At 33.8% G+C, this 21,976-nt stretch overlaps 3 protein-coding genes across 30 annotated transcripts in view; 1 reads left to right on the forward strand and 2 right to left on the reverse strand.

The window, feature by feature from the left end:
* The window catches only part of LOC102613633 (probable disease resistance protein At4g27220), a 214,808-nt gene that overhangs the window by 181,510 nt on the left and 11,322 nt on the right, over window positions 1-21,976 (reverse strand). The gene's annotated exons all lie outside the window — the stretch shown is intronic.
* The window catches only part of LOC102629844 (protein BONZAI 3-like), a 100,957-nt gene that overhangs the window by 56,201 nt on the left and 22,780 nt on the right, over window positions 1-21,976 (forward strand). For 2 of the 20 annotated variants that reach the window (XR_008055431.1, XM_052442908.1), the window contains exons 1-13: window positions 8,797-9,282; window positions 10,517-10,564; window positions 11,213-11,361; window positions 11,484-11,532; window positions 12,424-12,480; window positions 12,690-12,869; window positions 12,959-13,093; window positions 13,196-13,257; window positions 13,345-13,441; window positions 13,544-13,658; window positions 13,778-13,854; window positions 14,066-14,203; window positions 14,402-14,566. Coding sequence is in view for 7 of the 20 variants with exons in the window: in XM_052442908.1 (XP_052298868.1) it covers window positions 9,112-9,282; window positions 10,517-10,564; window positions 11,213-11,361; window positions 11,484-11,532; window positions 12,424-12,480; window positions 12,690-12,869; window positions 12,959-13,093; window positions 13,196-13,257; window positions 13,345-13,441; window positions 13,544-13,658; window positions 13,778-13,854; window positions 14,066-14,203; window positions 14,402-14,566 (1,443 nt within the window). In the remaining 13 variants the exon portion in view is untranslated. The other 18 variants (XM_052442904.1, XR_008055429.1, XM_052442903.1 and 15 more) reach the window with 18 other exon arrangements.
* On the reverse strand, window positions 14,776-20,861 carry LOC127902800 (probable disease resistance protein At4g27220). Of its 2 annotated transcripts, none has more exons than XM_052442897.1 (6): window positions 18,042-20,861; window positions 17,859-17,945; window positions 17,183-17,593; window positions 16,300-17,100; window positions 16,055-16,179; window positions 14,776-15,789 (listed from the first exon to the last, which is right to left on the reverse strand). In XM_052442897.1, exons 1-5 carry the CDS (start codon window positions 20,361-20,363, stop codon window positions 16,123-16,125), a joined length of 3,678 nt encoding a protein of 1,225 aa, XP_052298857.1. In that variant the 5' UTR covers window positions 20,364-20,861; the 3' UTR covers window positions 14,776-15,789; window positions 16,055-16,122. The 2 variants fall into 2 exon arrangements, with proteins under 2 accessions (XP_052298857.1, XP_052298858.1); XM_052442898.1 differs by having other exon boundaries at window positions 14,776-15,196; window positions 18,042-20,860.

Below are 21,976 nucleotides of genomic sequence, written 5' to 3' on the forward strand. Positions count from 1 at the left end.
GCATTATTTAGCTTTTTCCAAGCTTTAGTTATGGCTTTTACTTTGCTGGTTGGCAAAAGAATGACGGTATTTTGATTTCTCCTAATCAGATTGCAAATGGGTCACTTAGTCACAAGGGCAACATATTTTAATCTGTTTTTATTTTTATCCTCGTGTGGTCATGCTCTGAAAAGCAGTGATTCATGGTGCCTAGTTTTAGTCTTGTTCAATGGCGAATTACATATAAGTTTTATTGTTGGGAAATTGATTGGTGAAGCAGACACGCAACTAAAGTGAAATTGAGAAATAATGAGACAACAGAATCACACAGGGACACTAGGATTTAAGTGGTTCGACTTTTAAACTAGATTTACGGGTGAAAACAGAAGAAAAATATTTTACTAATGATATGAGAATTACAAGTATTATAATATTTTGGCTCACTATCCAGAACCCCAATATACCCAATCGCTCACTCACTAATCTCTCAAATCAAGAGTTTATTAAACTCTTAATACTCTAAACTCCCTAAATGTCGGAAATGCTTCTCTCAATCTGGATGTTGAAATGTTGAAATGAGGAGGAGCATCCTCATTTTATAACCAAAAATTAGCTACTGTTCATGCCTATTATTATTTTTATTTATTAGTATTTTATTATTATTTTTTCCCCTAAGCGGCCCGCCACTTTCTTTTCTTCTTCTTCTTCCTATTTCTTCTTTGTTTTCTTTTTCCTTTGCGGTTGAGCACTAGCAGTGCCCACTGCTTACTTTTTAACATCTATGTGGGCCCCACAGAAGTTGTTCTTGGAGGAATTGAATAATTGAATTATTCAAACCTGACTTAATCTTCCAGCAGTGTTATTGCTTGTTATTTATCTTTGTGTGCTTGGATTGTAAATTTGACAGGAAAATGGTGAGGAGACCTTGGAGGAATTGCAGAATTTGTTTGAATAGATGTTTAAAGGAGACACCAATGCTTTCGGGCCTAAACTTATTCTGATTATTTCATCTGTACTTAGATTTGAACTAAGAAGTTTTTTGTGATGGTACGTTAGCTTTTATAAATTTCCTTTCTTTAATAAAATCTCACTTTGTTTTTAGCGGAAGTTAATAAGATCGGATGGTGGATTGTACTGCTGTGTGTTAAATGACATTTTAAACAACGTGCTTCTGGCTATGAAATAACTAACTATAAATGAAGACAGCTGGACAAGAAATGATGTTTTGAAAGTCACCTAGTAGTGTTTGTTCTAATGGTTTAATCTTCAAGGTTTTTTTTTTTTTAATAATATTGATGCTAGAGACCTCGAACCATTTTTGATGATTTAGAATGTTGTAACCATTAGAAGCTTCCTTGTCATAAACTGGTGGCTCAGATTATTTACATGTTCATGAGAAAGCTAATCTTATTGCCCATTGTATATTATCAGATTCCCTTTTGTTGCAATCTTGTGGTTGAGCAGGTCTCAAGATTCTGACCTTTTTCACCCTGCTTTCTGACAGAAGAATTTGCCTATCATTGTCAAGCGTTTGGCAATTGGCCACCATCTGCTGTATTCATTATGAAGGCATTTTAAATTTGATCTCTTAAGAAGGGGAAAAACTGATCAAGCTGATTGGTTATACTCATTGTATGCCACAAGTGCTTTATCAAACCACAACAGGCAACACCCGTGCAAAGGGCGCAAGCCAGAATTGATAGCTGCACCAGTATGACCAAGATACTCCTTTTCCGGTCCATCTATGTCTTACCGATGGCATTTTTACTATTCATCCTCTGTACTGTTTGTTTCTTTAGCAAATTTCTTTGTGTATTATGAGTCTTAATAAAAGTTTAATTGTAGACAGCTTTTTTGCGTTGAAAGTATATTTTAAACCTTTCAAACCAATTAGCTCCATTGGGAAACTTATGACTTCATAGAAATATTTGTTGCATTTTGTCACTGATGGTCAGTCCATAAAATTAGTTGACTGATAGTGTCAAGCAGTTAGCAATACAACTTTCTACCAATGATATAACTCTTTTCATTCTGTATTTTGTTCGACACTTAATTCGGTTCCATTATGTCATTATCTGTGCTTGATTGAGTTGCATGTTGATGCACAAGAATTTCTCATCGTGGCGTTCCTAAGCTACTTTATAAGACCTAGATTTGTCTTTAACTAGGATATGGCTTCTTTTGAGTTGAAAAGCCTAATGTGAAAGTTGTCTGCTCAAAGCAAAAAAAAAAAAATTTCCGTGGGAGGGAAATTAAATTTTGGCGAAGTTTGCTTTGGGAATTTTGAAGATAACTTGTAAATTTGTTACACATATTGAGTGATTCAAGGCTTTCAATACTTTTCTTCCAAGGAATCAGTTTTGTTTGGCTTCTCAAACTGTGTTTCTAATCCCATATCTTAACTACGGCTGCCAAAAAGCTATTCACTGTTATAATGGATTGTTATTGGAAATAATCAAATATAGCCTATGAAGAATTAGAATGAAAGCTATATTTTGTCTTTGTGAAGGGAATATTTGACAGCCAATCCACCGATATTTTTTTCTATTAAAACCTATACTTATTATAGCCTCAATCATTTCGAGACATACCGGAGAAATCTAATTTAAAAAGTTGGTAAATTTTAATTCATTCTCCGAAGTTGGTAAATTTTAATTCATTCTCCGGATAGAACAACAATCTTGATTTTATCACCTAAAAGAGTGAAAATATCAATTTAGCCTTCATTTTCATTCAATAAGGTGAGAGCAAATTGTGGATGCGTTGTTGGATTTCTTTTTTTTTTTTTTTTTGGGGGGGGGGGAATAAAAAAGAGATGCATGTTCTTTGTATGATTGTTTATAGAGGCAAAGACTTAGCACTGAATGATAAGAGCATTACCTTCTTAGGGCCAAAGTCGTGAGTTTGAGCCTTATCCTCCTGGAAGTAAATCGAAGACTTATCATTTTAAGTGAGGGGCAAATTAAAGTTTATTCTAAAATGTTATATGAAACAACTTTAGCCTTTTACAACTATTAATTGTCTGCTACTAACTTTTTTTTTTAATTCTAAAGTCTTTATTACTCTTCTCATATTAGTAGTTAGCTGACATTCTAAATTTTCTTTTAACATTTTATTCTAATATTGTTTTCCCCGAAAACGACAATGGCAAGATAATTTGACCTATCTTGATTGACTGAATTTGGATAACTTGTGTTACGCTCTCTCTCGTAATTCATAAAGACAACCACTTTGATTTGCACTATCCTTTCTGTGTCATTGTGCTCACGTTGCAAGGGATTCGTCACGCCCGTAGTCGTCAAATTAAAGTTACATTACATTTACATACGTTAAAGATTTTATTTGAATATTCTCCATCATCTTTATTGACTCTTTTTTATCTTTTTATTTTTCCTTGCGTCGAAAGAATCCTTCACTGATTGGAATATCCATGATGACTGGTAGCAATTGGAAGAGTCCCTGAAATTCATCTTTCATTCGATCTTAAAATACTTTCTTCAAAAGATTAGAATACATTAAGATTTTATGAACTTGCTTAGTAGATCATTCAACTACTTAATTGGTGCTGTTAATTAATTGATTATCTTCCCGGAAACACATTAAAGACTCTCACAGGGATTTATTAAACCTTTTTGCTGGGTCAATTCTACAAGCATCAGACGTAAAAGCTTCATGATAAGAGCACAAGCCTGTCGTCTTCTAAAGCTCCTTCAAAAAGCGAAGCTAGCTATTCTCTTTATTGTCATTTCCATCCACTTTAATTAACCCTCTCTTTTTCATGTTGTACAACTTTGACTTGACTCTCAAATGGAGAACAACGATATTTAGACAGAAAATTTTAATAGAATATTTAAAAATAAAATAAAATTAGTGTCGGTTTATCTTGTACTAGTTTTACCTTATTGATGTCAATGATTTTCTAAGAGAAAAAAAAATTCATTAATTTTACCTTTGTTTCATGATGAGGTAAAACATGATTTTTTAGTTTTAACTTTTAAAAGATTTCTTCAAATGATTTTCAAGTTGATTTATTTGGTTGGACTGTCCAATGGATTTCGGCTTAGCCCACCCCTAATTTTTTTTTTTCCAGTTTACCATAAAAAAGATTAGGTGTGTTGCAAGTGAGATATGGATAAAAGGACATAACTATTTCTTTGTTGGAAATTTGAATAAAGAGATAGAACAATTGGTAAACGAGTAGGAAATAATTTACGGGAAGGATGAGTGGATAAGATTAGTGCTAGAGCCGTCGTGAATTCATTGCTATGCAGAATTAAAAATTCAAGCTTAAACAGATTAGCTGCCCTGTGACTCACTAACTCCCTATTAATTAATTTATCACGCGTTATATATATAGAGTAGCGTAACGGGAATTTTTTTTTTTTAATGTTGCTCTTTTACTCAATTAATTAATTAACATTTATAAATGATCACTAAGTATTCATGAGTATGTGACACATGAGCTTAAACATGAATCAATATTTGCTAGTGCATTGGCGGTTGGCACAAATAACTTCGATGATAGAGAGTGATTGGGAAGCATTAAGGGGATGGATCCTTTAATGATCTATTTTTAAAGCAAATTTCACTTAATATGTTTATTGGTTAAGTATGCATAGAGATTTCCAGACCTAATTAAAGACTTCAAATTAATGGTGAAACATCTTTGCAAATTAAACTAAGAAAAATTGAAAAAGTATTTTTATCATTTTATGCATGGAATTCCACGTCCATGCATGCATCTACCCAACAAATGCACTTGTAATTTAGTATGCATATAGTACATCACAAAATGTTGTCTTGGAAACGTCTCAATGGATAACTCATGACATGTCATTGTACGTACACGCACAACGAATAATCCTTGCGACGACTTGCATAAAACAAAAAAGGGAATGTCTCTTTGTCCCTGTAGTTTATGTACCCATGGAGGAGTCAATTCTATTTTTAGAAATTCACTCCAAAAATATATATATATATATATATATATATATATATATATATATATATATATATATATATATATATATATATATATATGTATATATTCTATATTCTTTTTTGGTTAAAATCTACCTAATTATTTTCTATTTTCCAATAAAGTATTTAATAGATAGGCTTGAGCTTAGGTGGGCAATCAACGAATAATCCTTGCGACGACTTGCATAAAACAAAAAAGGAAATGTCTGTTTGTCCCTGTAGTTTATGTACCCAAGGAGGAGTCAATATATTTTTAGAAATTTACTAAATATATATATATATTCTATATTTTTTTTGGATAAAATCTACTTAATTATTTTCTATCTTTCATCTGCTATATATTAAATAAGTTTGAATTTTAAACTTTATCATATAGAATTTTGCTTTGAAATTTATGTCCAACAATGAGTAAAAGAGATGTTCTGGATAATCTTTTAAAATATAATATTGACCAAACTAGGTAATTGACTCGAACTATGGGGCTTAAAATAATTTTTACCTATTTAAAAAATTTTAAAATTATTTTCCAAAAAAAAAAGTAAATTAATTTCTATCTTTATTAATAATATTATGACATAACTAAGTAATATTCATATTGTGGTGAAAACAACTTCTTGGTTTAGCGATGGACCTTACATGTGGAGGGTTGAAATCTTTTATGTATATACATGGTGTTAATAATAGTAATTAAAAGGGAGTGTGTATACCACACGCCGGAGACCAAAAAGTGATTTGTCAAATCCTCGAACTCAATGACGAGCCAAAAGTGGATTGGATTGGTTATCCACTTTTGTACGGCTTTGAATGACTTTTTCTATTTTCTACATACTCCGCATCAGTCGTTGTGACGACGTAATTACGAAAACAACTCGAAGCTGGCCAAGACGACGGGCAAGCTGAAAACAAATTCGTAGGCATTTTCCCTTCATTTACACCAAATAATCTAAAGTTCTGAACTGAATGAAAGAGGAAGCCAACTTGAATTACATTTTTTCCAGCATTTTTTGGTCGAGCGAACCATTTCACTTGGAATCATAATGAGTCGTTGCAAGGAAATGTATTATTTTGTTTATTATTCTTGTTTGCGGCATTTTAATTTGAGAGAGATATAAGTCTCAAAGGAATGTCGGATTCTGTGCTCACATGATGAGCTATATAATATATGTTGGTTTTACTTAAGGTTGTTGTAATTAGTAGTTTTTTTTTTAAAAAAAATAATACAAGCACAACTCTAATAAATAATGGATAAAAATTCCTAATTAATTTGAATTCATCTCTCATTTGTCATTTAAAAAAGAAAAGAAAAATTCAATCTTGGTTTAACTATGAACTAAATGTTATTCTTTTCAATCATTAATTAATATTAGGTAGGTAGATCTACCAACACGGTTGCACCTAATTACCCACTATAAAATTTTATTATCAATCCCCCATGAAAAAAGTGTGCATGCCTATATATAATCGGACTTTATTATCAGTGTTATGGATAAAGGAATTATTAATTTTAAATTTATGATTATTTTAATCAATTTGGCAATATGTATCTTATCCTTGATTAATTTATATGAATGAATATCAAGTGTAACGTAAAATATTATTTGTGTTGCACATGACATGCGGACAAAAGAATACAAAGATTCCTTAAACAAGATTCAAAGTATGATATAGAAAGTTGAATTTAAAATTTTAAAAAAAAAGTACAATAGCAAGTGAAATTTAACAAGATTCATGTACAGGAAGAAAAGGAATTAATAAAGTGATAAAAAATTGGTAATCGTGGCAAGTAATCTTATTCATGTACGAGGCGGCACGACCCAAGACTTGGAAATTAAATAATGAAACTTCTTTGCAAACTATAGAATCTACAATTTATGGAGAGTCTTGACGACTATTTTATCATTTTATGCATGGAATTCCACGTGCATTCATGCATGTTCTCCACGCTTGGAAATTTTGCAAATGGCTTCTATACCTTTAATCTTGGAAAATGTCCTCTAACAAGACAAGTGTCTCAATTATTGGATAACATGTGCAGTCCTTTTCATTAATAACACGTCCCTCGACAATCCTCATTACAATAATGATTTTACGGAAAAATTCTATAAACATCATACTACAAAGTTAGTCATTCAACAAATAGATAATATTTATATTTTGTAAAATTATCATGCAATTGATGATTATATCAAATTTAACTATATATATTATATATACATTATTAGATGATTGTATTGGTTTTAATATATTGTAAAATTCTTGATTTTATGGGCATATAATATAGATTATCAAAGTTTAAGCGCGCCGTATAATGTGACACTTGAGTTACGTTTTTATACGTAACTCAATTTTACGTTCTATATAGATTATCCTGAGTTAAGTTTAAGCGCGCGCGCACACGCACACACATATATATAGGAGTGACTAATGAGCCTTTTTCTTTTCTCATTTTGAGAAAATCTCAAGTGCATAAAACGTATTATAACCATTTAGTGAAATTAGTTATGACATACGCATTCTGATTTTATTATACTTGAATTATCTTCTTCTTCTTTTTTCCAACTTAAATGTACACGTACGTGATCAATGACTATGGATTATGTAGAGGAGTTTATCATTTTATTGAAATTCTAATGATTGTCACAACATATTAAAGGGAGGTTGGCAGTTTCCTTCATGTAGAAATTAATACATACCATTTCTCTTCTTATTGTTTTCATAATAATCAATAACTTTCATTTATTATAATTTTATAGTATTATTCTTATTTTAAGATATTTTAAAATTTATTTAATTATTCATCTTTATTATAAATTAAATAAATTATATAAACAGAAATTGAAATAAAAAATTCAAATATTAGACATTTTATTCCACCCCATTGCAATTGTTGCTTGTTTTCCACGGATATCTTGATTACGTTTGCAAGCTTATGTTATAAGGGCTTCGTCATTGCCATTATTACGAAACAAAATAGACTACGATTGTTGACCTAATTTGAAAATTCCTCCATTGTTTATTATTTTTCCCTTTTTAATTTATCAATATCAGCCATAACAAGTCATTCTTTTAATCAAAAACCTTGGGGAAGACGAAATATTAACTTACTGTCTTTTCTCAACAACTTTTTAGGTGAGATTAGTTTAATAAATTACATGATAAATAATACTCTTGCTTGAGTCTATATATAAGGATCCCCTATGTTACATGCATGTAACTTATAACCCTCTTACATGAATAGTGAGTGATGTGGGCTCACTCACTATTTATGTGAAAAGGTTGTAAGTTACATGCATATAACTTAGCATTAGTTCTATATATAATTATATATGATATAAATTTAAAATTCTTTTTTTTTTTTTGTCGTAATACATAGAATTGTTCGTACTATTATTATAACAAAATAATTAAAATTTATGAGTTGAAGTTGTCAGAAAAATAAACTTATTTCCAATGAATAGCATTTGGAGGAACAAAATCAATCCGGAACTTTTTTACGCGGAAAAAAAATCAATTAACATTAATGACGTCCAAATGTCCAAATATAATGAGAAATTGAATTCTTCAATTAATACCTTGCTGTTTCTTCATATTTCTTTACAAATTTATCGATTCTTTACTCTAAATTCTAGTATTTGTCTTCGTAGAATGTAAACTTATTCCCTAAGATATGGTTAAAAAAAAATTAACAAAATCTAATCATTTGGTAGTGCGCAAACTAATATCATAGCTAAAATGAAGTTGGTAAATTTTGATATAATTATCTATTATTAATAATTAGGTGGGCCTAAACGTTCCAAATACAGTAAAACAATCCATCATCTACATTATTCTATATTTTGGAGAGAAAAAGGAAAAGACAAAATCTTTTCCTCATGAAAAAGCAATTGAATTAAAAAGTAGAAATTTCTTTACATTTTCGCCGGAGAAACAGAGTCAAATTCAAATACGACGACTCAAGCGCAAAAAGCCTATAAATAAAGCCCCGCTCCAGTTCCCTGTCAGAGGCTACGGATTTGAGAGATTAAAGAACGTCAACCGAACAGTGAGACTCCGTACTCTTCACACAAACTTGCAAAAACTTTTAGGTAAATTTTTTCGATTAATTATTTAATTTTCGAGAATAAAGAGAGAGAGAGAGAAAAAGAAAAACAGATGGGATTATGTTTGTCTGGGAGTGATGTGAGGGGAGGGAAACAAGCCGTAGGTGGGGCCCAGCTCCGGCCCACCAGCGCGGCTGATCACACCAATGTCTCTGGTCAAAATGACGCCGTTGATTTCTTCTTCAAATCTCGCGGCCTTCAAGCCCTTTTCACCCAAATCGAGGTATATGTGTGTACCTGAATTATATGAGTCTTTCACTGCCACTATTAATAAACTATTTTCAGTTAATTAATTAATTAATTAAAAATCTATGATTAGTTTATGTTTTTTAATTTATTTATAATTTTTTAAATCTGATTTCGTTCATGTTGGTAATTGTGATGGATTCTAAAATGGTCACTCGTTTGAAAATCTATTATCAAATTATGTTTGTTATTATTACTTATTTGATGACTTTTCAGTGTAACATCGAACAACTTAAATCGTCTATATTTGATAAAAGTTATTTGATAATTCGAACATAATTAGAGAGTAAATTCCTATTCAAGAATCAACCGCAATCCCAAACAAGCCTTTTTTTTGAATTTGTTCTGGTGGCTGATCTTTTGCTGGTGTTGGTTCGATGATTTCACACCAAGCAACTGCTTTTGTTTTGCATATGGAGAACAGTAAGTTTAACTGCTTATACCCAATAACAACATTCTGTGAAGTGAATTTTAGATTAAGATTGGTTAAGGTAAATAAAAAAAGAATGGTGTTGAATGCACAGTGGCCTTGTGAACATTGAGAAAGTTGATGTTTGATCCTGTTGAATGCACAGTGGTTTTCCTGTGTATCCTCCAAGTTGACTATTCTGTTATGCCTCATGTATCAAATTTAACTCATACCCCTCGTGATCAAATTTGACTTATACCCCTCGTGAAGATTCCCCATGATAATGCTCCCCTGATTGGATCATGATTTTGTGAATGCTGGTTTGCATAAGACAAACCATTAACTTTATAAAAAATTGTGGATTCAGGATTATGTTGTTACGAGGATAAGAATGTCTTTCCATAACATGGACCACCAAGTAATTGTAATATTCCTGTATTGATGTGGACCTTACCTGAGGATCTCCTTGGAAACTTTCCTGGAGAAAAGGAAACAAGTCATATGATAACAAATTAAATGTGGTTCAATGCTTGTAATTGACGTGTCACATCCTGTTGTTATATAAAACTTAATTACATATATTATTGCTTGCTGCTTATAAGATTTAATATTAGAAGTGATTCTGTCAGAATCCGAAATGATGGTTTTCTGCATGTTCTGTTTATGACAGATACATATTGCCTGTCAGTTGACCCACATCGTACTGACAATTTTCATTTCGTGCAGCATATGCATGGATTACTCCTTTTCCGCTTTTTCATGTATCTGTATTCTTTCTTATGTTTTTGAATATAAATTGCAGTTATCTTTATCTGCTTCAAAGTTACGTGATCTTGACATCGCATCAAAGGTACGCCTTCATATTATTGTTGTCTTATGTCTAATAATGCCATGTTCATGCTGTTGATAGTCTTGGTGATTGATTCTCATGTTATCTTGTATCCTCCTTATATGATCTGCTTATTTGTTCATAATGGCCCTGTCAATATCCTTTCTCTGTTCATGAAGGGTCTAGGGATATATGATCTGAATAACGCTTAGTGCTGGCACCAAAATTCTAAACTTAGACAAAGAAGAATAGTTTGTTATATACACTGTCTATCTCCAATGTAATCCAGTAAGGAGCAGTAACTTGAGAGTTCCAGATAATGTATAACAAGTCATGGTTGGTGGTTTTATTGTTTTTGCAATTTTGTGCACTAGTCAAATATGTTATATGTGCAAGATAAAATTCTTTGATAATGAACATTTATCAGCCGTATATCTTTTTACTGGCTGATACTAGCATACATAAAATGCTGCTGAATTTTAACGATGGATTACTAACTAAAGTTATTTAACTAATAAATGTCTATATTTATATGACAACTAAAGTTATTTAACTAATATATGTCTATATTTATATGACATAAGTGGATACATACCCATATGCCTTCTGTTTTTTTTTTAATTTTTATATTCACAAGCAAATGTATTTACATGTCTTTTTGTGTCATAGAGTGATCCCATGGCAGTTGTGTATGCAAAGAAAAGAGATGGGAGGCTGGAGGAGATTGGACGTACAGAGGTGATTATGAACAATCTGAATCCTGCTTGGATTGGAAAGATTTCAATTGCTTTTCAGTTTGAGATCGTCCAGCCCTTGGTGTAAGTTTTTAGTGTGTTCTTTTTAAAGTTTTTTTTTTTTGATAGGTCATGCGCTTAAGCCTTGCTTGATTTGATAATATTTAATGTTTTCGAATTTCTTAATGTTTTTCTTCTTTTTCCAGCTTTCGTGTGTATGATGTGGATACCAAGTACCACAATATTCCAGTGAAGGTATATAAAAATTTCTTAATTATTTTTTTTTCTCTCAATTCAGATGTAAATGATACGCACATACTTCAGTTCCAAAGTTTAGAGTTAGCCAAGGCATTTGACTGATCCATTTGTTGTCTAAGCATACATCTAAACTAAATTGCATCAGCAATAGTTTCTATCAATTTCGGGAAATTTGGGAATACTTGATTGATTATAAACTAACATTTAGCATGGCAAGAAACTTAAAAAGTTGGCTGTCATATACCATAAACAAATCTTAAGGCCAGGGTAGTTATTATGGAACTTTCTGCTATTGCATCTTGCAAGGTTTGACATATTTGTCCTGCTACCATAACTGGGAAAGAACAATTTTTCTGATGGTCCTTACGGCTAAATTTTCTTTTTTCCAAAGTGGAATTTTGATCTATGTTGTTAAAAACAATACAGTTAAATAGTTGCTGCCATGACCTAAAGAAGTTTCTGTAAAAAATGACCATATTGTCAGTATTGAAATGGATAAGTATATCTTTAGAGCCTATGATGTATTCGTCTGTGGAATTTGAGTCAAAATGATAAAATTTTGACGGTTATAATCCTAGAAACTGTAATCATTTGGAAGCATTTGCTGAAAACAGTTAGATAATCTAAAAATGTGATGATTATTTATGTCAATTGTAAATGGTATTAACATTACTGGGAAAAATGATAAATATGTAAATTTATGCCAGTGGAAAGAGAAAATGAACAAATCCAGATGGATTCTAAGACATTAAGTAGGAAATCTAGTGTTCTTTTGATTCTTTGCAGCAGTGATCCCTAATTACTTTCAAGTCATTATTATCTCATGACAAAATATTTGTTGAAGTGTGAAGTTTAAAGCTCAAACTTCTTATTTACATTGCCCTGCAGATGCTAAAGTTGGAGGATCAAGACTTCCTGGGAGAAGCTAGTTGTGTTCTCTCTGAGGTAAGTTTCTGGGTTATATTTTGTTTGATGAATTTATGTATTTTCTCTTTATTCAATGGGCAAAATATGCCCATCTAATTTTCTGTAAAAATCTGTTTCCTATCAAAAAAAGGGCAAAATATTCTCAGATGCTTTTTACTAGCATTCGTCTTCTTCTTTAGCATTCTTCTTTTGCACTAACAAGTGTCATATTTTCCTTTTAAATGCAGATAGTGACTAAACAAAATCGAACTTTAACCTTAAAACTCCATAACAATTATGGACTTCGAGTTTCAAGAAACTTTGGGACACTCTCTGTCCATGCTGAGGAAACGGTTGCTTCCAAGAGTGCTGTTGAAATAGCATTCCGTTGCTCACATTTGCAAAATGTAGACCTGTTTTCCAAAAGTGTAAGTTCTGACAAAGTAGCTAAGTTTGGAGGTTCACTAATTAATCTATTAATTTAGATGCTATTTCTTCTTCTTCTTATATTCTATAGGATCCATTCTTAAGAATATCTAGAATTGTTGAGAGTGGAAATTCTGTTCCTATCTACAAGACTGAGGTGATAAACAATAACTTGAATCCCATTTGGAGACCAATAACTTTGAGCATGCAACAATTTGTGAGCAAGGTAACCTTGTCATCTTCTTGTGTTTGTTACTTAAATGTATATTAGGTAGTGAAGTTTGGTCATGGGGAAATGTTTTTTAGTTTATGATTCTCTTTGGTACAGGAAAACCCATTAATCATTGAATGTTTTGATTTCAATACCAGTGGAAATCACGTACTGATGGGGTAACTGTTAAATTTCTTAATGTCATCAGCTTCCCTCTTTTATCCTTTTGCCTTTCTGATGTCAAGGTTTTCTATTTCTGTTATTAGTAAAATTCAGAAATCAGTTGGAGACCTGGAGAAACTTCATCAAGAAAGAACTGGTGCAACTTTTATGTTACCATCAACTCAACGTGGCCATGACAAGGTGTTTATTCTTTTTTGTTTTAACTCCACCAAAGGTGTTTGTTCATGCTTACGGTTTTTGATAATTTAATATCACTTTATTTTTTATCTGACTTTTTCCTAGGTTCTGAAAAGTCAGTTGTTTGTTGAAAAGTTTGTTGAGAAAGAGCAATATAGTTTTCTGGATTACATATCTAGTGGCTTTGAGTTGAATTTTATGGTTGCAGTCGACTTTACAGGTAATTAGAAAGAGATTACTTGTTGAAGATAAATTTGCAATATAATCTTTTTGTTTTGTTTATTTCCTCTTATTTGGTCCAATTTCATCTTGTCTCTCATTAAATGCAAAATCATCCAGCTTCAAATGGAAATCCTCGAAATCCAAATTCTTTGCACTATATTGATCCTTCAGGCAGATTGAATTCTTACCAGCAGGTAAGGCTTTGTTATGACTCACACTTTGACAAGTGATCTCTGAACTCTGAAGGTCATAAAATGGTCTTTTTGTCCAGTGTTTTGACTTAGAAAATGCCTGTGACTTTCAAGTCTTTCTATGGCCATCATAGTGAAATACATATTTCAATAGTTTGTAGAAGTTGAGAGAGACTATCACTGATTAGTTATTGGCCTCTTCAACCATTTACAGGCAATAACGGAAATTGGGGAGGTCATACAATTTTATGATTCTGATAGACGCTTTCCTGCATGGGGATTTGGAGGGAAGACATTTGATGGCACTGTATCACATTGTTTTAACTTGAATGGAAGAGCAGGTGGCTTTGAGGTAGGGGTAGCTGGAGTTCGCAACTTTGCTATAATCCTTATTTGGTTGGCTTGTCTCCCATAACTTTTCATTTTTAATAACAAACAATATAATACGTTTCTACATTTTTTTTTTAAAATTTCCTTGGAATTTTATCCTAAAAGATGGGTATTTGATCCTCTTCCATTTTTTCATTAACTGCGTTTCTTTATTTAATAGGTAGATGGAGTTGAAGGCATTATGGCTGCTTATGCAAGCGCTCTAAACAATGTTGCTTTGGCAGGACCGACTCTGTTTGGTCAAGTGATCAACACAGCTGCACGAATTGCTGGACAGTCCCTCTCATACGACAGAAGCAAGTATTTCGTCTTACTTATTATAACGGTGATTACAATGATTCTATATATTCACAGTTTTCTCTTTGTATCATTCTTTTTGGGTGATTTGTAAATTTGCATTGTCTATTTAGGATGGAGTTCTGACAGATCTCCAAGAAACGAAAGATGCTTTGGTAAGGGCTTCTGATCTTCCCCTGTCAATTCTAATTGTGGGTGTGGGAGGTGCAGATTTTACACAAATGGAGGTACACAATGTTTTCCAACTGGAATATCTTCTTACTAGCATTGAACTTCTTTTTTCTATAGTTTGATAGATTCAATTTAGAGTACATATGCAGTGTGGTATTATCCCACTTTTGTTGCAGATTCTTGATGCTGATAACTTTGTTGGCAGATTCTTGATGCTGATAATGGCCGTAGATTAGAGAGCTCTACTGATCGGGTAGCTACCAGAGATATAGTACAATTTGTTCCAATGCGAGAAGTTCATAGTGAGTGCATATGATTCTTTGACAAAATTAGTTCAAACTATTGAATTTGGGAGTTAATTCACAAAAGTTTCTGAATTTTTTCATGCGTTAACAAACGAACACATTGTTTTCTGAACAGGTGGGCAAATTTCTGTTGTACAAGCACTTTTGGAGGAGCTGCCTGGTCAGTTTCTGACCTACATGCGCTGCAGAGATATCAAACCACTCAATGTTCAGATGGCCCAAACATGCGCTTGAGTAAATATTCATATGTTTGGAAAGGATACAAAACCAAGCTAAACATATTAGACAAAACCAAGCCAAGCATATTAGGCTATACAGACATAACATAGCAAAAATTGATAATGGTACATTACATATGTTAGGATATAGTGGTTTTAGATGATGGTAAATTACATATGTTAAGATATAGTGGTTATAACTAACTTTTGATGGCTTAATGAATTGATTGAATTTGTATTTAGGTTCTATCAATGATCTCATATTCTTCCCATCCATGTCTTTCGATTTTTATTATTCCCTCTACCCACTTGTTTCACAATTGTTTGTGTCTGATGGCCTAAAACTCCAATTTCTATTGCTGTATTATCATCTTTGTTGAATATTTACTACAATGAACATGTGCTGAATGTCTACTTTTACTACTACACCAGCAATCTAACACATGGCTCACGTGCACACAAGACAAGTCTGATTCACACATCTTTAATTTAGATTCTTATATAGTCTTTCAAGATGTCTGAAACGGCATAGATGAAGGACCCTTCCACCATTCAACCTGGAATGATGTGAGTGAAAGAAATTTCCGAAAGTGTTGTATTATAACTCTTTGAAACTGGGCAGAGCTCCATTAGTATTGATGTCAGTTGGTCCCAGTAATAGTCTGATTTGTAAATATCAGTAATAGTCTCATGTATATGAGTTGTAATCTGAGCAATAGTCTCATGTAATCAAAAAAAAAATAACTCTTTGAAACTGGGTTTGAGTAATCAAGAGAAGCCAAAATGTAGAACAATAAAAATAAAAAATGAAGGCCCTCTTACCGTCTTAACTTTGATAGAAAATACACGAGCTGCATACCATGTCTCAGAAATTTCAATGAAAATTGGCCTCATTCCTGATGCTGCACAGAAGGTTGGCCTGAATCATCTTTATGATTTTGGACTTCCTGTAAACAACGAACAAAACAAATTGAAGGTGAAAGCAGGAACAACAGTTTTCAAATAAAATGGGAGTGCTTAATCTAATTGAACAGTAACTTTTGGGTCTCTCAGTAATGAATACGTACCTTTGTTTCAAGATATATCAGTTGTATGGTAGAATTAAGGTCGCCCTTCCAAGTCCAATACTCACCAGACAGCCAGCGTTTCTCTACTTCGTGTAAACTGGGAGTGCTTAATTCTTTTCCAGAGAAAATCTTCATATTGGGGCATTTATCCACACTTAAATATGTCAAAGCTGGGAACTTGAAGGCGCAGTTGCCAGAGCAGAAGCTTGTAAGTCTTCTTAAATCACAAAGCTCCAAGTCCATCAACTCGCTGAAAACAATTTCATCTTTTGCAGCATTTCCCTCATCATCTGCCACTACTTCTGTTATCATGCTGCAGTCAACGATACTCATCTCTGTCAGTCGTACCAAACTCTTTGCTGTCGAGGATGTTAGCACATTTATCAATCCTTTGCATCTCCACACCTTCAAAGTTGTCAGATTCTGAAACGATGTTGAAGGTGGCACTAGATTAATCAAATGGTCACAATACTCAACTGTTAGATGAACCAAATTGTCCATTTTGGATTCCTGGATCAAAATATGCTTCAGATCACAACAATTGTGTAGATTCCTTATGATTGCCTTCGTCCAATTTTCTACTCCATATGATGGCTTAACGCCCCCAACATATCCTCCTCCCCTTATTGTGAGTTCTCTTATGCTGTGAAATCTCCGAAGGAAATCAAGTGATGAAATAGTAGTTGACTCTTCAAATATAACATCAAGAAAGTTGAGTTTGCAAAACATGTCCTCTGGAAACTCAGCTGCCATTGGTATCTTCTTTCCTTCAATGGTCAAATATTTCAAATTGGGGAATACCTGGTTGGATGCATGATAAATCAGGACCAAAAAGAAAACGTAATGCCAATTATTAAGAGTAAATTTTAAATCTTGTACGTACCTCTTTTGTCAAGTCATGAGCAGTTAAAAGGAATTCAGGACACCTTATTACTTCTAAAGTTTCCAATGTTGGAAATTCAATGTGCACATCTCCTGTGCAGAAGCTTGTGAGCTTTTCGAGATCTACCATCTTTAGAAATTGTAACTGAGGGAACACAACATTCTTCCTTTCTTGCTGGTCTATGACTATTATCTCTTCCAAAATAGGGCACTCATCTATCTCAAGGTGTTGGAGTCGAATAAAGCTGTTATCTATAGAAGATGAAAACAGACATCTTAATTCCCCACAGCCATATACAATCAACCGGGTTAAAGTTTGAATGCCACAAGACATGGCCGGAAGTTGGCTTTTCCAAATCCTCTCCACATTTACATTATACAGCTCCAAGGTCTCCAAGTTTGGTAACCCACCCTGTTCACAAAACTTTCCAACCGTTATATGAGGAGGTCAAAGTCAGTATATAAGTGCATTCAGAGTACTTTTTCTTTCATCCGAGAATGTATTTGTTACACCTACGTTACTCGGGATGAAAATTTTAATATAATTATGAAATATGTTCGTTAATCCCTGATTCACTCTAGCCTATATTTCCTAGGAAAGGAGAATATATAATAAAGCAGCAACAAAAAAAGGAAAAAATCATAAGAATATGACCATTGGATCATTAATATCCGACCTTGAGGAAAAATGTATTAGGAACGTTGACATGGTCCTCCAAAATGATTTCATTCGATCGCATTTCACTTGTCGATTCCTTGCATCTCTGTTTAGAACATAGTCATACTCATAAGAAATGAAGAATCTGTTTTTTGCACTGGCTGCTTTGATATGTTCGAAATTTAGGAAGATCATATCATACCTTTGACTCTTTCGGACTGGGGGCTTGACAACCTTCAACCCAGAGATGCTTCAGTTGGGAAGAATAAGAGCCCAATTTGTTATTAACTAATTCAATGATATCTTGGTCTGGCAATCCAGATAAACAAAGGTCTTCAATTCGCTGAAGTTGCACGATATGCCCACTCTTGAAGCTGATACAATTGTCGGTGCCAAGGAGGAGTCTGAATGTTCTAGAACACGTAGGTGAGGTATCCTCCCAACACCAACGTCCAACACATATTCTGTACCTTTCCAGCTTCTCGAAGAACAGCCCCTTCGGCAGAGTGTTGACATCTGGGATGCATAATTCTAAGGTGGTCAAGTTAGGCAAATGCTTCAACTCTTCAAGGCTTGCATTCTTGACCCCTGCAGCTTCCACCTCCACCTCCCACTTATTAAAGCTACGAATGTATAATTCCTCCAAATGGGATAAATTTGATAAAACATTTGGGGGAATAACCTGTAGTCTGTCACAGTCTCTCAAATCAAGCGACCTTAACCGAGTCAATTGGCCTATTTCCACAGGCAACTGCTCAATATAAGAACCCCTTAAGCAAAGGATTTCTAGGTTCTTTAATTCTCCTATAACAGCTATATCTTGCAATTCGCTGCAATACAAACACAATGTTCGAAGGTTTGTTAGGAGACCAAGTGATGAAGGCAGTAATGATAGATGCATATAAGTCAAGTCTAAAACTCTGACTTGCGTCAACTTCCTGAAAAAATTGTCTGGAAGTGTGATTAATGAAGATTTCTCAGTCCACAAAGAGAGAAGTTGCAGTTGAGGACATTCCAAAACTTCAGGAAGAAGAACATTCATCTTGCTGTCGTGTAAGACAATCGAAGTGTAAAACTTAAGCGCACCTTCATCTAGCCATTCCCGTGAATTAACCAGTTCATATCTCATCGTAAGCACATTTTGTTCTCTGGTTGCAATTGCTATGGCAACATCACGAACAACATCATGCATAGAAAACCAATGTTCATTTTTGCTTCCATGCTCAAGCAACATACAAGAAGCCTTGAGTTTGTACACCAATGTATACACTCGAGCTCGTGCTTCTTCCATCCTATTGATGCCTTGAAACAAACCCAAACCCATGCCATACATTAACACGTCATTAATGGACGATATGTAGGTGTAGCCTATTAGCAAAAAGATCTTCTTGAGCTCCTCTCCTTCTAATTTGTTGTAACTCAACTCTATAGCTGAATAAGCAGCCGGCTGTATATCTTTAAAGTTCGTTGAGGAAGGCCTTCTTAACTGTCCCAAAGCGTCCTTCCATTCAAATAATCTCTTATTTCTCAACGCCCTCGCTACTGTTACAATGGAAACAGGCAAACCTGCACATTCATTTGCCACCTCCGTGGCCACCCCTTTGAATTCACTACTTTCGATGTACTCCCCTGCCATCTTCTCAAATAGACTCCAAGCTTCGTCTTCTCTTAGAACGCCAACTGAGAAATTATGTCGGCAATCCATCTTCCGTGACAGTATATCTTCACTTCTTGCCGTCATCAATATTTTACACCCCTTGTGATTATCTCCGTGAGGAATTCCTACATCCTGCAAATCAACACTTTCCCAAACATTATCTAAAATTACAAGGATCTTTTTCTCATCCTTCAATCGATTATAAAGACTCCTTGCCCTTCCAGATTCGGTCTCTTCGAAAAATATGAGACCTAATTTATCAGCGATTTCTCCTTGAATCTTTCTTATGTCTGGAATCTGGGGCACCTCCACAAAAATCACTTGATCAAAGAGCTGGTCTCTCTTGAACTGAATAGCAACCTCTTTTGCTAGTGTCGTCTTTCCGATGCCGCCCATTCCATAAATCCCAACCATGTTCACATCAGGATCTTGTAATGCACGAAGTACATTATTCAAAGTGGAGATTCTTGATTCAAATGCCTCGTAGTCTTTGTTAGATATAAGCCTTATGTCCTCCAGAGCTTTACGGTAGGAAATTCTATCAAATCTCCCAGCTTCCCGAAGTTTGACAATAGCTTCGAATTGCCTCACCGCTTCCTTGCTAAGCTGATGGCGGGTCTTCAAATTTGGACACAGCCCCATGAAACAACGCTTGTTTGCTTTATCTGCATCGCCTGTAAATTTCTCAGCCTCAGTAATGATGTTGTTGACACTTGCAAGTTGCAAGCCATTTCTCAACGTTCTTTTCGATCTCTTCTCCTTTTCTTTTAGCCTCATCAACCCCGTGCTGCATACTGGCACCGTCATCCTTGAGCTTCTCAAGTTCAGTCTTGAGATTCTCAAAGTTGCTCCTGTAGTTGCGCACATAACTCAATTGTCTTTCAGTGGGAGGACCCAAGCACTTTGCAACTTCTAACACAACAGTTACTATGCTTTCCACCATCTTCAATTCTTTCCCTTTTCTCTCTTTTTTTTTTTTTTGGGTCAAATTTTAGAATTTTGTAAAGTATGTAGATGTGAAGTGAAGCGAACCAAAAGGAAGCTGAACAGAGACAACAACTAAAAAGATGTAGAGATGAAGAAGAGAAGGGATTTATTGACAGCGTAAAAATACATCAGAAGAGTAGATACAGAACAAAACAGAGACAAGTGGACAGGGAACAGAGCAAAACTAAATAAAGGAAACAGGTGCACGTACGATTCGTAGTAATGTTGAGATCCGAAGATTGTAATAACCAAAGGTGTTGCTTGATCCAGTGAAAGGTCCAAAGAGTTGATGGCGGAAAGGAGCAAAGCTGAAGAATAAAAACATTCACGATGATTGAGAATGTTGATTGAGATGGAGAAAGACTTGCATGGTTGGGAGATGTGCGTCGGACAAATGGTAGCCAATTATTTGATTTCTACAGCGGGATTCACTGACTTTATATTTTAAAAAATTTAAGTCAGCAACTTGTATAAAGAAAAAGTAAACGATGAAACTCCGGTGGATCACAACTTGTATAAAGATTCCTGACAGTTGCTAATGCTGCCGACATGATCTTCCAACTTGGAACTTGTAAGCTCGGTCAAGCTTTCTAGTTTCTACAGTAGCGTTTAATTAATGAATAATGATGATCAGTTTTGATTATTTGACGACGTTAGTACAATGAGAGTATTTGAGGTAATTGATCAAACAAAAAGATTGCCCATTCATGATCTAATTGCCTAAATTAATAAAAATGCTTAGCCTCAGCTGACTTGTTCCAAATCACTAAACATTTGAGCAGGTATTTTCATCTTTTCGTTATCACATTCCTCTAATTAATTAGCTAGCGTTAATCAACAAAAATGATTAATAACGTAAATAAATGGGGGAACTTGGGCTCAAATCTCTAAATTAAACTCGTGATCATTAATATAAGCAAACTACAACATGTCTATCTTGATCAACGTTTTCAACTCAACAAATATAGACTATTAGTGTTTAGTTGTTAATAAAATTAACCAAAAAAAAAACACACACACAAATGTTGACAGCACAAGAATAATAATAATGTTTACTTATTTATTAAATTTAAACTATGTTCAAGAGAGGACCCAACTTTTATATATTTTATTTTAATGGCTTAAAGAAATTACAAAGTTGATGCCACAATTTATAGTTTTTTTTTTTAACCTTTAAAAAATCTTTGGATTAACCGACAATCATCATCAATCCTCGCCTAGGGTCGGGGGAGGATCAAGATGGTGCCTACAGTGACCCAACATGATGGCAGATGGTGTCCAATTGACCCCCTAAACTTTTCTTTTTTCATTGATACTGTCATGAAGTTACATAATTTCGTACATAATTGTCTACCAATAGGTATACGATCGCAAACATGATGCACGCATCTCTTTGATTAATTTAAGGGTTAAAGAGACTTTCAGAGATGCCTACAAATTTAACATGGCAGCTCTCATGAGAAATAAAACTAGCTTCAAATTGGATTTCTGAG

The sequence above is a fragment of the Citrus sinensis genome, chromosome 5, assembly GCF_022201045.2.
Source record: "Citrus sinensis cultivar Valencia sweet orange chromosome 5, DVS_A1.0, whole genome shotgun sequence".
NCBI classification, from domain to species: domain Eukaryota; kingdom Viridiplantae; phylum Streptophyta; class Magnoliopsida; order Sapindales; family Rutaceae; genus Citrus; species Citrus sinensis.

Bases quoted from the DNA above. Each gene is read 5' to 3' on its own strand.
- LOC127902800 (XM_052442897.1), bottom strand. From the start codon at position 20,363: ATGTGCGCAACTACAGGAGCAACTTTGAGAATCTCAAGACTGAACTTG. The intron at 17,594-17,858 runs GTCGGATATTAA...TTTTGTGAACAG, and splicing joins CTAATACATTTTTCCTCAAG to GGTGGGTTACCAAACTTGGA. The intron at 16,180-16,299 runs GTACGTATTCAT...CGTTGTTTACAG, and splicing joins TGATATATCTTGAAACAAAG to GAAGTCCAAAATCATAAAGA.